Source organism: Erinaceus europaeus, chromosome 3 (assembly GCF_950295315.1).
Source record: "Erinaceus europaeus chromosome 3, mEriEur2.1, whole genome shotgun sequence".
NCBI classification, from domain to species: Eukaryota; Metazoa; Chordata; class Mammalia; order Eulipotyphla; family Erinaceidae; genus Erinaceus; species Erinaceus europaeus.
In genome coordinates this window covers 118,706,881-118,723,028 of record NC_080164.1, presented here as the reverse complement: position 1 = coordinate 118,723,028, position 16,148 = coordinate 118,706,881, and the positions used below count along the sequence as shown (strand labels likewise).

General features: G+C 40.1%; 1 protein-coding gene and 1 long non-coding RNA gene across 2 annotated transcripts in view; one reads left to right on the top strand and one right to left on the bottom strand.

The window, feature by feature from the left end:
* The window catches only part of FAM13A (family with sequence similarity 13 member A), a 229,145-nt gene that overhangs the window by 99,096 nt on the left and 113,901 nt on the right, over positions 1–16,148 (top strand). Inside the window, exon 6 of the mRNA XM_060188451.1 lies at positions 1,345–1,524. Coding sequence (XP_060044434.1) covers positions 1,345–1,524 — 180 coding nt within the window. The remainder of the gene's footprint in view (positions 1–1,344; positions 1,525–16,148) is intronic.
* Positions 1,559–7,096, bottom strand: LOC132537527 (uncharacterized). Its single transcript, XR_009548994.1, has 3 exons — positions 7,030–7,096; positions 4,151–4,319; positions 1,559–2,060 (listed from the first exon to the last, which is right to left on the bottom strand). It is a non-coding gene; the product is annotated as an uncharacterized LOC132537527 (long non-coding RNA).

The following is a 16,148-nucleotide window of genomic DNA, read 5'->3' as shown; positions in this document are numbered from 1 at the left end:
GTCCATGTCTCTGTCTCTCACCCTCTATCAAAAACAGAAAGAAAAACATGCCTGTTGGGATGGCACACTTGTTGCAGGCACTGAGCCCCAGCAATAACCTTGGTGGTGAAAAAAGAAAGAGAGATTTTAATTAATTAACCCTACCTACAGTGAACTGGACCAAAAAAATAAAAAAGCACAAGTGATAAGTATAATAGGAAAAGAAATGAAATGTTCAAAGATGAACATTATGGAACAAGTGAACAAAAAAATCTGGTTTATTTCCTCTATAGCTTTACTGTGGTGTATCCCACTTCTTATACATTTTTCTGTTTTGCTTTAAAGATAGACTCATCTTTAGAAAATTTATCCAAGTAAGTGGCTATTCAAAACTAAGGCCCTCCATGATTTTAGATTCCTTTTTTTTTTGTCCACCATCCAGAAATAAATAATAAGTTTGTTCAATTCCACACACACTGCCTCCTTGTCATGTCTGCTACTATTTTTGCAAGCACTAGTTTAGGGTGAGGTGAGGACTTCGAAACTCAATAATTTTTAGAATTACTCAGATTTTTCCACTCAGAATATTTGTTGTAAATTAGAATGATTCAGTATGGTTTGCTCAATAATCTGGAAGAATGTACAGTAGTTTTTTTTTTTATAGTGTCAGAACCCAGCATCTATAAAATAGTGTAGAGAAGTTTGGCAGAGTTCCATGGGGTGATGATTATCTTGGAGAGGTAAGTGTGTAGGGGCAAGGTTGCATTGAGTGGGTAAATCTCACAGTCATGTGTGCTAGGTTTTCATGCTCATTGCTTCTGTCCAAGTGACCTCTTCCATCGCCATCACTCCTACCTCACTGTTGTTTGTGACAAGTAAAAGAGGAAAGTATTTGCCACCTCACAGCAGCATGCCTACGTTCTCATGTGGACATCTCAAACCAGAGTTGCCTTGTCTCTTTTACAGATTGCTTTTCCCATCATTGTAATTTCTGCTTAGAACAATCTTATTTGGAGGTGGAGCGGTGGTGCATGGATTAAGCGCACATAGTACAAAGCACAGGGACAAGCACAAGTATCCTGGTTCGAGTCCCCAGCTTCCCACCTGCGGGGGGGGGTTACTTTACAAGTGGTGAAGCAGGTCTGCAGGTGTCAATCTTTCTCTCCCCATCTCTTCCCTCCCTCTCAATTTCTTTCTGTCCTATTCAACAACAACAAGAACAACAACAAAATGGAAAAAATGACCACCAGGAGCAGTGGATTCGTAATACAGGCATTGAGTCCCCCAGCAATAACCCTGGAGGAAAAAAAAAAAAAAAGAACAATCTTCTTGAGTCTCTAAATTTCATCTGAACTTCTTTTCCAGGAAGCCAGTCATATGAAGTCCTTACCCATGTTTCTGACAAAAGACATAAAAAGAGACATTCAGAAACCATCTCCAAAAACCAAGGTGAGTTATGTCTGCTCTTTAGGCTACATCTCTTACAGAGGAAGGAGAACCAGAGCATTACTCTGGCACATGTGTTCTCAGGGATTGAACTCAGAATCTCCTGCTTGAGAGTCTAATGTTTTATTGTGCCACCTCCTGGGTTTTTTTGTTTGTTTGGATGGGGTCATGGTTTTTTTGTTTGTTTTGTTTTTCTTAATAAAATTTATCCTACCTGGACTTTTTTTCTGGAAAAGTATCCATATATCATACTTCCTAGATTCATTACTTTATAATAAATTTATTTATAAACTAGAAATATTGACAAGACCATAGAACAAAAGCAGTACAATTCCATGTAATTCCCACCACCAGAGCTCCGTATCCCTTCTCTTCCCTTGAAAGCTTTCCTATTATTATCCCTCTGGGAACATGTACCCAGAATCATTATGGAGTGCAGAATGTGGAAGGTCTGGCTTCTTTAATTGCTTCTCCTCTGAACATGGGTGTAGGCAGGTTGATCCATACTCCCAGCCTATGTCTATCTTCACCTAGTGGGGCATTGCTCTGGAGAGGTGGGGTCCCAGGACACATTGGTGGGGTCATCTTCCCCGGGAAGACAGGTTGGTGTCATGGTAGCATCTGGAACTTGGTGGCTGAAAAAGCATTAAGATATAAAGAAGAACAGATTTTTTAATAACCAGGAACCTAAAAGCAAGTATATAGCAGATGAGATTTTGGGGTCTCCATTTTGGAAAAAGCTAGTAGGTCTATTTTAGGTATATTCCAAGGAGCCCATTACTCTGTTAATTTTTGCCTGAGCCTGTCAGCTAACATGCAGGTGGGCCAAAGGTATTGTCTGGGGAGATGGTGTCAGAGTTGGAAATGGACTAGAAAGCTGCATCAGAAAGTAGCTCTTAATTATGGGAAAAGTATATAAATATTGTTAACTGTAAACCCTAGGGATCTGATCTGGGGTTGATATTCAGTGCAGAAGCCTATGTAACCTTTGCATCCCTGTAGGTCTAAGCTCACATTCTGTAGTCATGGCTAGGAACATTCTAGGTTGCACTAATTTCAGGACCCATCTTCCTCAAGTAGTAAAGTATGTTGGCCCAACCTTCCTTCAGAGAATGGGGTTGTCCCTACCATTATTGATCCTCATATGGTGCAAGGTCCTATAGGGGCCCCCAAAGGGGTCCATGATGTTGTTCTTGATGGAGATGACCAGTGATAATGGAGAGAGGGATCTGTTAGTGGTCTAGGCCCATCATGTCTGTGTGGGAATCTTAGGACTCCCTGACTAGGGCCGCAGGTGATGGAGAGGCCTGGTAGTGACCAAAGAGTCAGCCAGCCTCTTGCCCTTATCCAGATTTTGTAGTCCTCACTTTGTCTGTCCATGTTAGCCTTGGAATGATTGAGGGAAGTGAAATAGGAAGTAGGTAAGGAGAATATCTAAGTCTAAGTAGAAACTATTTGATAAGGTACTTTATGGTACCTTTTTTTAGGTCTTTCTGCTTGCTTGTTACACTTATTGGGCCACTGCAAACTGTTTTGCACTTTTGCTTTATGGTATGCATTTTTCCCAAACTTACGGATACTAATCTATATCTATGTTCTGAGGCTTTGTTAGAAGTGCACCACCCAAAATGGTATGAAGGAGTCCTGTGAGCTAAGAAAGGTCTCACCAGGGTAATGAAGCTAGAGGGTTGACATTCCATGTCTGGTGTCTCTGGACACAATCCAAAGTGAAACAGATCAAGGTGGTACTGGTTGCATTGATTAGTTTGAGATCAACAGATACAGTATTAATTGGTATGAATTGAGAGAAAGAAGCATACAGAAAAGTGAGCCCCTAGGGAGTTGGATGGTAGCACAGTGGGTTAAGTGCAGGTGGAGCAAAGTGCAAGGACTGGCTTAAGGATCCCAGTTCAAGCCCCCGGCTCTCCACCTGCAGGGGAGTCGCTTCACAAGTGACAGGTCTGCAGATGTCTATCTCTCTCTCCCCCTCTCTGTCTTCCCCTCCTCTCTCCGTTTCTCTCTATCCTATCCAACAATAATGACATCAACAACAACAACAATAATAACTACAACAATAACACAAGGGCAATAAAAGGGAATAAATAAATATTAAAAAATTTTAAAAGAAAAGAAAAAAGCAAAGTGAGCCCCACCCCAGAGGCTCCAGGACTGGGAGAAATATGGGTTTTATGGAGAAAGGGGACGTTTCCTGCTGTCTTAAGGTTTAAGAAGGCAATAGATAGTTTTTATTATAACCAAGATATTTGGAAATTTGGTTTACTTTGAAAATCCCATTGTTAGGATTTGCTGTATCATAAAAGGCCTCACCATGATTTATGTTCTTTAATGCTATTTACATATAGCTGCTTCTTATAAAGTGATGCAACAAGTTGCTTCTGTTCTCCCTGGTCTAAGATTATAGATTATTTAAAATTTCAAAGAAAAAGGCATTGTTAGAAGTGTATTAGCAATTTAAGCCCACTGTTAAAATTCAATCAGGTTACCAATTTGAAACCTTAAGTGCTTAGATTGAAGGGATATATACTCAGAACTGTGGACTGTGCATCAAAAAGACATTCAATCCACTTTTCCCCTCTCTTCTTGGTTAAATAGTGGTTTGTAAGACTATAAGTTAATAAGAGTGTATATTAACACCATTCCCACCAACAAAAGGTCTGTGTCCCTCACCCCTCCCTCCACAGTAAAGCTAAAAATCTACCCTTACCTTCCACTGAGAGATTTTCACTTTGGTGCAATACTCCAAACTCAGTCAAATTCTGCGTTGAGTTTTCCTTTCTGTTGTTCTTTCTCAACTTCTGTTTGAGTAGGATCATCCCATACTCATCTTTGTCTTTTTGACTTATCTCACTTAACATAATTCCTCCTAGCTCCATCTAAGATGGGTCAGAGAAGGTGGGTTCATTATTCTTAATAGCTGCATAGTATTCCATTGTGTATATGTACCACAATTTTCTCAGTCGCTCATCTGTTGTTGAGCACCTGGGTTGCTTCCAGGTTTTGGCTATTATGAATTGTGCTGCTATGAACATAGGTGTACACATATATTTTTGGTTGGGTGTTGTGGAGTCCTTAGGATATATCCCTAGGAGAGGAATTACTGGGTGATATGAAAGGCCCATTTCTAACCTTGTGAGGGTTCTCCAGACTGCTCTCCACAAGGATTGGGCCAATTGACATACACACCAGCAGTGGCAGAAGGGTTCCTTTGTCCCCACAACCTCTCTAGCGTTTGTTGCTACTGTCATTTTTGATGTATGACAATCTCACAGGGGTGAGGTGATATCTCATTGTTGTCTATATTGTCATTTCTCTGACAATCAGTAACCTGGAATAATTTTTCATATGTTTGTTGGCCTTTTGGATCTCTTTTATGGTGAATATTCTGTTCATATCATCTCCCTATTTTTGGATGGGGTAATTTGTTTTCTTGTTGCTGAGTTTGATGAGCTCTTTATATATTTTGGTTATTTTCTGATATATGGCATGTGAAGATCTCCCATTCTGTGAGGGGTCTCTTTTTGGGTGATGGCTTCTTTTGCTGTGGAGAAGCTCTTCAATTTGATATAATCCCACTGATTTGTTTTTGTTTTAGTCTTCCTTGCATTTGGGTTTGTATCATCAAAGATGTCCTTGAGGTTTAGGTGGGAAAGTGTTCCACCAATATTTTCCTCTAAATATTTGATAGTTTCTGATCTAATGTCAAGGTCCTTTATGCATTTGAAGTTGACTTTTGTTTCTGGTAAGATAAAGTGGTTCAGTTTCATTCTTCTGCATGTTTCAACCCAGTTTTCCCAGCACCATTGATTGAAAAGACCCTCTATCCTTCATTTAATAATTTGAACCCCTTTATTAAAAATTAGATGTCCATAAGTTTGGGGGGCTACTTCTGGGCTTTCAATTCTGTTCCATTGGTCTGTGTATCTGTTTTTGTTCCAGTACCAGGCTGTTTTGATGATGATGGCCTTATAATATAGTTTGAGATCTGGGAATGTGATGCCTCCATTTCTGTTTCTTTTCTTTAAGATTGTTTCAGTGACTCTGGGTGTTCTCTGGTTCCAGATAAGTGATTGTAAGTTTTGTTCTATTCTCTTAAAGAAACTTGGTGAGATTTTTTTTCTATAGAGAAAGTGTCTCCTTGGTTAAGCGTTGGCTTTTAAGTTGGATTTTGGGGAGCCATGCATGAGCAAAACTAAACTGTGCTTGATTTAAGATTGATTAAAATCTTTCTAACTTCAAGTCTCAGAAGTGAGGCAGAGCACATAAAAGGGACAACAGGGCGCTTGTTCTTTCACCAGAATTTTAGCTGAGAATCTCCTTTATTCCATTCAGTCACTGAAAGCTAAAGTTGAAGACACCTGAAAAATATGCCCAGTGTGTCCTGGAGTGACTCAGTGAGCTGTGAATAGGATTATATCTTTGGTATCACCGTCATTACATTTGGCCATCCTGGCTGCCTTTCTTGGACAACTCTAGTTACAGCTGTATTTTCCTTGGCCAGCAATGTACTGATGGTCCCTGTGTGACTCCAGCTAGAGCACACTCTTCTGGAAATGGCATTTGTCTAGTGCCTCTAGAGATGCCCCTTTCCACTAAGCTATGTGTCCCCGCCTGTGTTCCCTCCACCTGCTGTTGTCTCTGTGCTCTTAGGCAATGGGAAGGGTTATATTTCTCTCCCTTAGGCAGGAAAATCACTTCTTGATTCAGGTCCAAGCTTAAAAAAAAAATGGCTTCATTCCATGGTGCCATGACACTTCCAGATGAGCAGTGTCACCAACCCTGTTAGCTCAAGGACACATTTTTGATAGCCATTTCCTTCCTAATACTGTGTAGGCTGCACAGGTAAACAAAGCAATGGGATAGATGATCTGAAAGAGAACATCACATAGATTCAAAAAATATAGAACATAGAAAGCTACATCTTTTTTTTTGAAAACAGGGTCAGTCATAACTAGAGATGAGCAGACCAGGAATTCTTTTTTTCCTTGCCAGAAACAGGCACAATAGCTCTAAATGAAGCTCATGACCCATATACTCTAGGCATAGTGCAGCACGAGAAGAAGATGCAGAGAGCTGAGGGGAGGGAACCTGTTTTCCTCCCCCCCCCCAACCCCCAGGGTATGTTGTAGGCTTCCAATGCACTTGTTGTGTTCTTGTCCTCAGCCAAACATTCAGTTCAGTTCTGAATTTATTCAGTGTGAGGGCAAGGCACAAAATAAGCGATGGTTTTTTTTTTTTTTTTTTTTTTCCAATCTTGACTTTTCTCATGGATAAAAATAGAAGATTTTAAAATTAAGTCAAACCATTTAATTTAATTTTTAAAAGTGAATTAAGAGGACAAATGAAAGATGGGCTTCTGCCGCTTAAGGTTGCAGCATGAATAGAAGCAGATGACACTGTGATTAGTGAAATAAATTAGAAGGGGAAGTCAGACACTGATTTCAGTCATGGTAAATAAAGACACTAAATAAAGAAATACACAAAATAAGGACCAGCCAAAGAGTTCACATGGATAGTGTGCTGATGTGTTATATGCACAACCCATATTGGATCTTGGGCCCCACACACTGAAGCAAGTTTCCTTACCAAGGTCTCTTCTACTTCATTCTTTTCTCTTTCTTCCTTTTGATTTGATAGGATAGAGATAAATGGAGAGGGGAGGGGAGAGAGAGAGAGAAGGAAAGAGACCTGTTATATTGCTTCAGAGTTCATCAAACTTCACCACCCTCCCTGAATGGGTGGGGACTAGAGACTTGAAACTGGATCCTTGTGCATGGTCACTTGTACTCTCAACTGGGTATGCTACCACCTGGCCCCAGGGATTATTTGGAGAGCAGTTAAATCAGATAATGTGTGTTAGTTCTACAGTGAAGGATGAAAGCTAGATTTTTGGTAGAGAATATAATATAAATGTTGATTTATAATGCTATACACCTAAAACCTGTAAAGCTGCCTTTCCATGTACTAACTTAGTTTGCATGCTCATTCTTTTAATAAAATAATAGTAGTGGTAATAGGAAAAGTGATGGTGGTGATAGCTAACATTGATCAAGTACTAGACAATGTATATTGTTCTTTCAAATTATTATCATAAATGATATGTTGTCATGTACTTAATTGTTGGTCATTTCATGCTATGTAATTTACTATTAATATAAATATTATAGTCCCTACTATTTAAGGTCTTTTTTTTTTTTGCTTTTTTTCCCCCTTTTGTTTCCCTTGTTGTTGTTGTTTTTAATTGTTGTTGTAGTTATTGTTGTTCTTATTGATGTCGTTATTGTTGGATAGGACAGAAAGAAATGGAGAGAGGAGGGGAAGACAGAGATGGGGAGAGAAAGATACCTGCAGACCCTCTTCACTCCCTGTGTAATGACTGCCCGACCCCCTATTTAAGGTCTTTTTATAGAAGTCTGAGTAGGAGAGAGAAGGAGAATCACTTGCTACACTGTTTCTGCCGTTGGTGTAAACACCCCCCCCCCCACAGATGGGGACTGGGGGCTTGAGCAGGGGTCCTCCAGCATGAGAATATGTGATCTCGACAGAGAGAGCCACCACTCAGCTCTTCCCTTCTACAACTTTATTTTCTTCTGTAGAGCACACTCTGTCAATGTTTGCTTTCCATTAAAACACGTGCCAAAGTTGATCTAGATATTTGTCCAGGCTTTCTATTTAGGTTTTCTGCAATATGTAGGTCATTTCTAAGATGTTGCCTTTACAAACCATTTTTTTGAGTGAATGATTTTTACATGACGCCTTAATGCCCATGTGAGAGTAGGATCTTAAGTGTCTGACTATTTGACTTCTCCAGACATTACAAGCGTTCATTCTTTTAAAACGTTGCACCAGTTTGCGTGCTCCACAACCCTCTCTGATTGTGTGTTTCTTCCCTCACCCTTCACTAGAATGTTATTAAACTATTATTATTTTAAGTGGGCAGCTTTTCATGTGTTTGTTTTCATATGTTCATTCCACCTTGATCTTATCTGATCATTAATCTGTATATTGCTTTCTCATGTCCTTGCCAGTTTTATTATTATATTGTTGGCCTTTTTTCTCACTGGTTTTTGGTTTGTTTATAGCTATCACCAGCTATGTGTTCCAAATACTTTCTCACAATAATTTGATCTTCTTTTTATATTAAATTAACATGTCTTTCAATCTATATTTATCCTAAATGATTTATTTGCTTGTTTTTGGAGAGAGAAAGGGGAAAATCGGGAAGGGAGATAGAAAGGCAGGTGGAAGCCAAAAGCTTGAACCTAGGTTCTTGTGCATAGTAATGTGTGCACTCTACCAAGTGTGCCACTGCCCAGCCCCCAAGTTATTTAAAAAGATTATTTATTTATTATTATTATTATTATTTTACCTCCAGGGTTATTGCTGGGGCTTAAACATCTGCAGACCTGCTTCACAGCTTGTGAAGTGAAACCCCTGCAGCTGTGAAGGTGGGGGCTCGAACCGGGATCCTTGTGCTTATTCTTACGCTTCATACTGTGTGCTCTTAACCCAGTGCACCACCACCCGGCTATTTATTTATTTATTTACAGAAAGCAAATCACCAGAGAGAAAAATAGAGCACCCCTCTAGCACATGTGGTGCCTGGGATTGAACTTGGGACCTCATGCTTGCAAGTTGGTTACTCTAGTCTCTGGGCCACTATAAGTTTTTTTTTTTTTTAATGCTGTCAGATTCATCCATCTTTGCTTTTTGTGTTGTTTTCACACCTGGATTAGGAAACCATCATCTACCTTGAAGTCATTAAGAAGGTCATTTTGGAGCCAGGAGGTGTCACACCTGGTGAGCACACGTGTTACCTTGCACAAGAACCCAGGTTCAAGCCCCCTGACCCCATTTGCAGGGAGGAAGGTTCATAAGTGGTGAAACAGTGCTGCAGTTTTCTCTCTGACTCTCTATTACCCCTCCCTTCTGTCTCTGTCCAAAATAAGAAAACATTTTTTAAAAGGCCTTTTTATTGTTTCACAAGAGTTGTAGACTTTATTTTGCATACTTGTCTATGTTACTCCATTTGAAATTGGATTCTGTGTGAGGCATAAAGGAGTACATCTCAACTCAGCATATTCTATTATTTATGATTTCCTCACTTGTTGAAATATAATTTCTATTAAATATAAAAATAATCATGTCTCTTTCTGGGCTGTAGTACATGTTTCTGTATTTGATCATCTTGTGTCATTAATATCTTGCTGATACCTGCTAGGACTAGTGTCTCCAACTTTGCTTTCCTTTTTGAAATTAATCTTGGCTTTTCTTGGTTTGTTGCTTTTTACTGTTGAATATTATTCAATGTCCTGAGAATCTCTAGTTTGAATTTAAGTTAAACAGATAGCCTAATTTCACAGATTGTTAGTCTGTGCATAGCTATTGATGCAACTCCATTTGCCTAGTCCTGTTTGATGTCTTTCAATTTTTTTTTTTCATTTATTTGACTATGGTCATAGTTCATTGGTCGAATTCAAGACTTACATGAGTGAGGACTGGGGTTCAGTCCCTGCCACTGCATATGACAAAAACAGTACTGTAGTCTCTCAAGGAAAGCTATCAGGGGAGGAGGGGATGGGATATGGAGCTCTGGTGGTAGGAATTGTACCCCTCTTATCCTATGGTCTTGTCAGTGTTTCCATTTTATAAATAAATAAATTTTAAAAAAATTCAAAGCCTAGCAATAGTAAAAAAAAAACACAAAAAAACAATATGTTTAGACATGCAAGATAGCTGGCAAGGTGCCTGCCTGCCATGCACATTACCCAGGTTCAAGCCCAGTCCCTACCACACTGGGGGAAGCTTCAGTGCTGTATCTTTCCTGCTGTCTCTCTCTATAGAGATGATAGCTGAGATATTTGTTATGCCTCCACACTTTGTTGATGATAGTAGTGTTGAAATTGGTTTGGGTTGTTGATTTTTCTATCTGGAAAGCTTGCCAAATTCTCATTAGTGCTAATATTTTGTTGATTGATTTTTTTTTCTGACTTCCTTTGTAGCCAGTTATATCATCTGGGAATAATTAAGATTGTTTATTCCCTTTCAACCTTTTATCATTCTGTGTCCTAGGACTTCCAGTGTAAGATTACAGAGAAATGTTCCTGCGTGTCTGCCTGAGTTAGTTTTAAGGGGAAATTTCTACATTTAAATGTTAACCTTTAAATGTTATCACAGTGTATGGTTTTTTTTTTTTTTTGGTTTATTTTGTTTATTTTAATTCTTTCAAAATACTTATCGCAGAACAGATTCTTAATTTTCTTGGCCATGAGATAGTTTAAAGTCTTTTTGTTCCATATGAGAATAGTTAATGTCACTCTTTTTATTTACTTATTTCACACATTCATATTACATTATTTATGATGTTTGCTGTAGGTATTTGGAAAGTTATATATGCATTATAAGTTTTATTTATAAAATAGAAAATATCGACAAGATCATAGGATAAGAGGGGTAAAATTATACACACTTCCCACCACCAGAGTTCCATATCCCATCCCCTCCATTTGGAGACATCCCGTTTCTTTATCCCTCTGGGACCATGGACCCAAGATCATTATGGGGAACAGAAGGTGTAATTGCCTCTCCACTGAACATGGGCATTGGCTGGTCAATCCATACTCCCAGACTGTTTCTGTCTTTCCCTAGTGGGGCAGGGCTCTGGAGAAGTGGGGTTCAGGGTACATTGGTGAGTTTGTCTTCCTGAGAAAGTCAGGTTGGTATCATGGTAGCATCTGTAATTTGGTGTCTGAAAAAGCATTAAGATATAAAAAAGAACAAATTGTTTAGTAATCAGTAACCTAAAAGCAAGAATATAGCAGATGAGATTTGGGGTCTCCATTTTGAAAAAAGCTAGTAAGTCTATTTTAGGTATATTCCAAGGGGCCCATGACTCTACTAATTTTTGTCTGAGCCTGTCAGCTAACATGCAGGTGGGCCAAAGGTATTGTCTGGGAAGATGCTGTCAGAGTTGGAAAAAGGATTAGAAAGCTGTATCAGGGCGGAGAGTAGCTCCCAAATATGGGAAAAGTATGTAAATATTGTGAACTGTAAACCCCACTGATTTGATTTAGGGCCTATATTCAGCGTAGGAGCCTGTGTAATATCTGCATCCCTGTAGGTCTGAGCTCACATTCTGTGGTCATGGCTAGGAGCATTCTAGGCTGCACTACTACTTTCAGGACCCATTTTCCTCAAGTAGAGTATGTTGGCCCAACCTTCCTTCAGAGAATGGGGCTGTCCCTACCATTGTTGATCCACATTGAGGGCAAGGCCCTATAGGGGCCCACAAATGAGTACACTATGTTGTTCCAGATGGAGATGACCAGTGACAGTGGAGTGAGGGATCTATTAGTGGTCTAGGTTCATCATGTCTGTGTAGGAATCCCAGGATTCCCTGACTAGGGCCCCAGGTGATGGGGTGGTCTGGAAGTAACCAAAAGAGCCATTATTAAAGTATGCCAGTCCCTTTACCTTATCCAGCTTTTGTAGTCCTTACTTTGTCTGACAAGGTTATTCTTGGAGTGATTGAGGGAAGTGAAATAGTAGATAGGTGAGGAGGGTATGTAGGTCTAAGCAGAAACTATTTGATTAAGTACTTTATGTTACCAGTTTTAGTTCTTTCTACTTGCTTATTGCACTTACTGGGTCCACACTGCAAACTATTGTGTACTTATTTGCTTTAAGGTATATATTTTCCCCTAACTTATGGATACATGGTTCACAGATTTTTCTAAACTTAAATTATTTAACATTGTATTGTTGGACTAAACCGTTCTTTAACTTGACCTTGATTTTTTTTTTTTCTACCATTCTAGTTGCTAGGGCTCAATGCCAGCACTATGAATACACCACTCCTAGTTAGTCATTTTTTCCCATTTTCTTTTCTATTTTATTTGACAGGACAGAGAGAAATTGAGAAGGGAGAGGAGATAGAGAAAGAGAGAAGAGGGCCAAGCAGTGGCATACCTGGTTCAGTGCTCACATTACAGTGTGCAAAGATCCGAGTTCAAGCCCCTGGTCCCTACCTGTAGGGGGAGAGTTTCACAAAACAGGGCTGCAGGTGTCTCTCTGTCTTCCTTCTTCTCCTCTCTCAATTTCTCTGTCTCTATCCAATAATTAAGTAACTAATTAAAAAAAGAGAGAGGGAGAGGAAGAGAACAAAAGAGACCTGCAGACCTGCTTCACGGCCCATGGAGCGTTCCCCTTGCAGGTGGGGAGCTCAAACCCAGATCCTTCCACATAGTGTGGGTGCACCATGGCCCAGCCTCTACCTTGATACATTTTTAACTAACCTTTCAAAACATGGGCAACCGATATATATATATCAGTGTGTTCATTTTATCAACTCTTTGTTTGAAGGTATGCCAGTCTAATAAAAAGAATTACAAGGAATCTTTTCCTAATCTCTGAAGCAGTTTAAAATGACCAACACAAACTATTTTAATCTTCCCTCTTATTTTTTTAAATCTTTATTTTGCCTGCCATTACGAGCTGTGTTTCATTTCCAACCCCGTTTTTTCAAACCTTCTCTTTTTGCTTTTGTTAGTTTGCCAGAGACTTGTCTACTTTATTTGTCATTTCAAAGAAGTAACTTTTGGTTGTACAGATTTCTGCTGTATTTTTCCCCCATCTGATTGATCTCCGATTTCTATCTCCTTCTCTATATTTGTTCTTCATATGCCAGCCCTTTCCCCCTCCCCTAATTTCAGCCTTTTCTCTAGGACATCTATTTCAAATATATAATGTGAGGGGCGGAGGATTGATAGCATAATGGTTATGCAAACAGACTCTCATGCTTGAGGCTCCAAAGTCCCAGGTTCAACCCCCCCCACCCCCCGTACCGCCATAAGCCAGAGCTGAATAGTGCTCTGGTTAAAATTTTATATATATATATATATATATATATATATATATATGGGGTCGGGCGGTGGTTCAGTGGGTTAAGCGCATGTGACGCAAAGCGCAAGGACCGGCTTAAGGATCCCGGTTCGAGCCCCCCGCTCCCCACCTGCAGGGGAGTCGCTTCACAGGCGGTGAAGCAGGTCTGCAGGTGTCTATCTTTCTCTCCCCCTCTTTGTCTTCCCCTCCTCTCTCCATTTCTCTCTGTCCTATCCAACAACGAACAACATCAACAATGGCAATAATAATAACCACAATGAGGCTACAACAACAAGGGGAACAAAATGGCCTCCAGGAGCGGTGGATTCATGGTGCAGGCACCAAGCCCAGCAATAACCCTGGAGGGAAAAAAAAGTATATATATAATGTGAGATGGAAGTTTAATGATTAATTAGTACTCAATTCTTTTGAGTATATTCTCTCTGATTACTATAAAGTGTTCTGCTCCTGTTGTCTAACACACTAAGGACCTTGAGCACTGGGACTGCAGCCTCCACTTGGCCTCCACTTCTCTGCCCCCCCTCTGTGCCCCTCATTTCAAGTATTTACACCTTTGCTTTTGTTCTCCTTTCTGGAAGGGCCTCCCTTCTCATCACTGTCTGCCTTCAACTGAATTAACTGCGCCCTTTCTGTATAGCCTCAAATAGCCCAGTGTGCTTTCTGCATTCCTCACCTAGTGCCTGTGATTTGTCCTAATATCCATCACAGTACAGTTAGATAGTAAATACTTGTCTTCCCCACTAGGCTCCAGAAATTAGAATGCATTCTCCCTCTATCTTTAGTGCCACACAGTGGTAAGAGCTCGGTAAACAGAAATTGCTATTGCATGGTGTTTCTACTTTATTGGGGGAATAGAGGATTACGGTACTTACTGATACATGAGTCCAACCTCTCGTCTCCCTGTGACAGGTGTCTGCAAGACACTGTCTCCATCAGCCTAAGTCCTTTGCCACCATCATGCACCAGGATCCCAGAGCCTCTCCACCCCACCCTTTTCCCTCCTTCCCCAGAATCCTTTGCTTTGGTTGGCTACACCATACCCAGTCCTAGTTTCCCTATGTTTTCCCTTTTTGTCCTTGTTTCTCATAGTTTAAAAAAAGAAAAGAAGTGACTATTTTCAGCCGATTTTGGATGGACCTTGAAAAATTCATGTTAAGTGAAATAAGCCAGAAACAGAAGGATGAATATGGGATGATCTCACTCTCAGGTAGAAGTTGAAAAACAAGATCAGAAGAAAAAAAAAAAAAACCCAAGTAGAACCTGAAATGGAATTGGCGTATCGCACCAAAGTAAAAGCCTCTGGGGTGGGGGTGGGTGGGTGGGGGAAGAATACAGGTCCAAGAAGGATGCCAGAGGACCTAGTGGGGGTTGTATTGTTATATGGGAAACTGGGGAATGTTATGCATGTACAAACTATTGTATTTACTGTTGAATGTAAAACATTAATTCCCCAATAAAGAAAAAAAAAGACCAGGTAGAATTATAGGTTTTTTAAAAATTTCTTTATTGGGGAAATTCATGGTTACAGTCAACAGTAAAGTACAATAGTTAGTACATGTGTAACATTTCTTAGTTTTCTATATAACATTTCAACCCCCACTAGGTCCTCCTCTGCTATGGTATTCCAGATCTGACGACCACCCTCCTCCCCGACACACACATACCTCAGAGTCTTTTACTTTTGTGCAGCATACCAAAGAATTATAGTTAAGATTACTGGCTCCCACATCAGCTTGCCAGAAATTCAAATCATGGATTCATCGCCTTTGAGCTGGTGGCTTTGGAGCAAATTTCTTGAAACTCCCTATATCTCTGTTCTGTCGTTAGGAATAGTACTACCTGTTTAATAGGTTTGTTTTCAGTTATAAACTAGAAGATATATGTAGTGTTTGAGTGTCATACCTGGCATGTGTTAGCAGTGAGTTTTCGTAGTGGCTACAAGTTGGAGGCTTCGGTAGACCATTCCCTTCTGTGAGGCCAAACCAGCTTGGGTAAGGAGGCCAAGGCCTAGCCTGCAGCCTCGCTTTAGATGCTTATAGGATCTCATTGTTGGCAAATTTAAAGAACATTATTTCAGATTAAATCATCAGATTAGTTGAGTATAGTGACATGTCTTCTCAACATCTGAAGCACTTTATAGATTGTATTAATGATTGCAATTAATAGCTCTCGCTTCTCTCTTTTATGGTTTGCTTACTCTTTCCAAGGCACTATGCCATTGAATTTACATCACCTTTCATGAGGTAATTATACTAAGGAGGCAGGGGAACCTCAAAGAAGTTAGGGGACTTATCCCCAAATTGCATGATGAAACTAAAACAGGCAAAAACAAACAAACAAACAAAAAGGTTGAAAGGCCAGTTTCTTCTGTGCAAATGAGGAAGTTAGATTCACTTACATTGGTTTTTGGTCCATTGAGAATGTGCAGTTTCCTCAGACCTAGTAATTGTAATCACCTCAACTGGTAATCACCTCAACTGGTACTCCTGGCACTGCTGCACCCAGTATTGTCCTCACAGAAGACCCCCCTCCTGCACAGCTGAGCCCTCACAGCCCCAGGCCTTCAACGGTCCAGACAGTCCCATGGGTGAGGCTTCATTAGTTTCAGAGTTTGGCACAAGAATGCCAAAAACATTCCCTCAGCTTTCCTTGTTTATAATGAGGACTACATTAAAAGAAAGCTGGGGTTATAAAAAGCATCTGTCTTATCCTTTTAATCATCTCTTGGCAGCCATGGTCACAACACACATTGACAAATACAGGCAGATGTGCTGTCCTGCTCCTCAGAGTGCACCTTTAGAAAG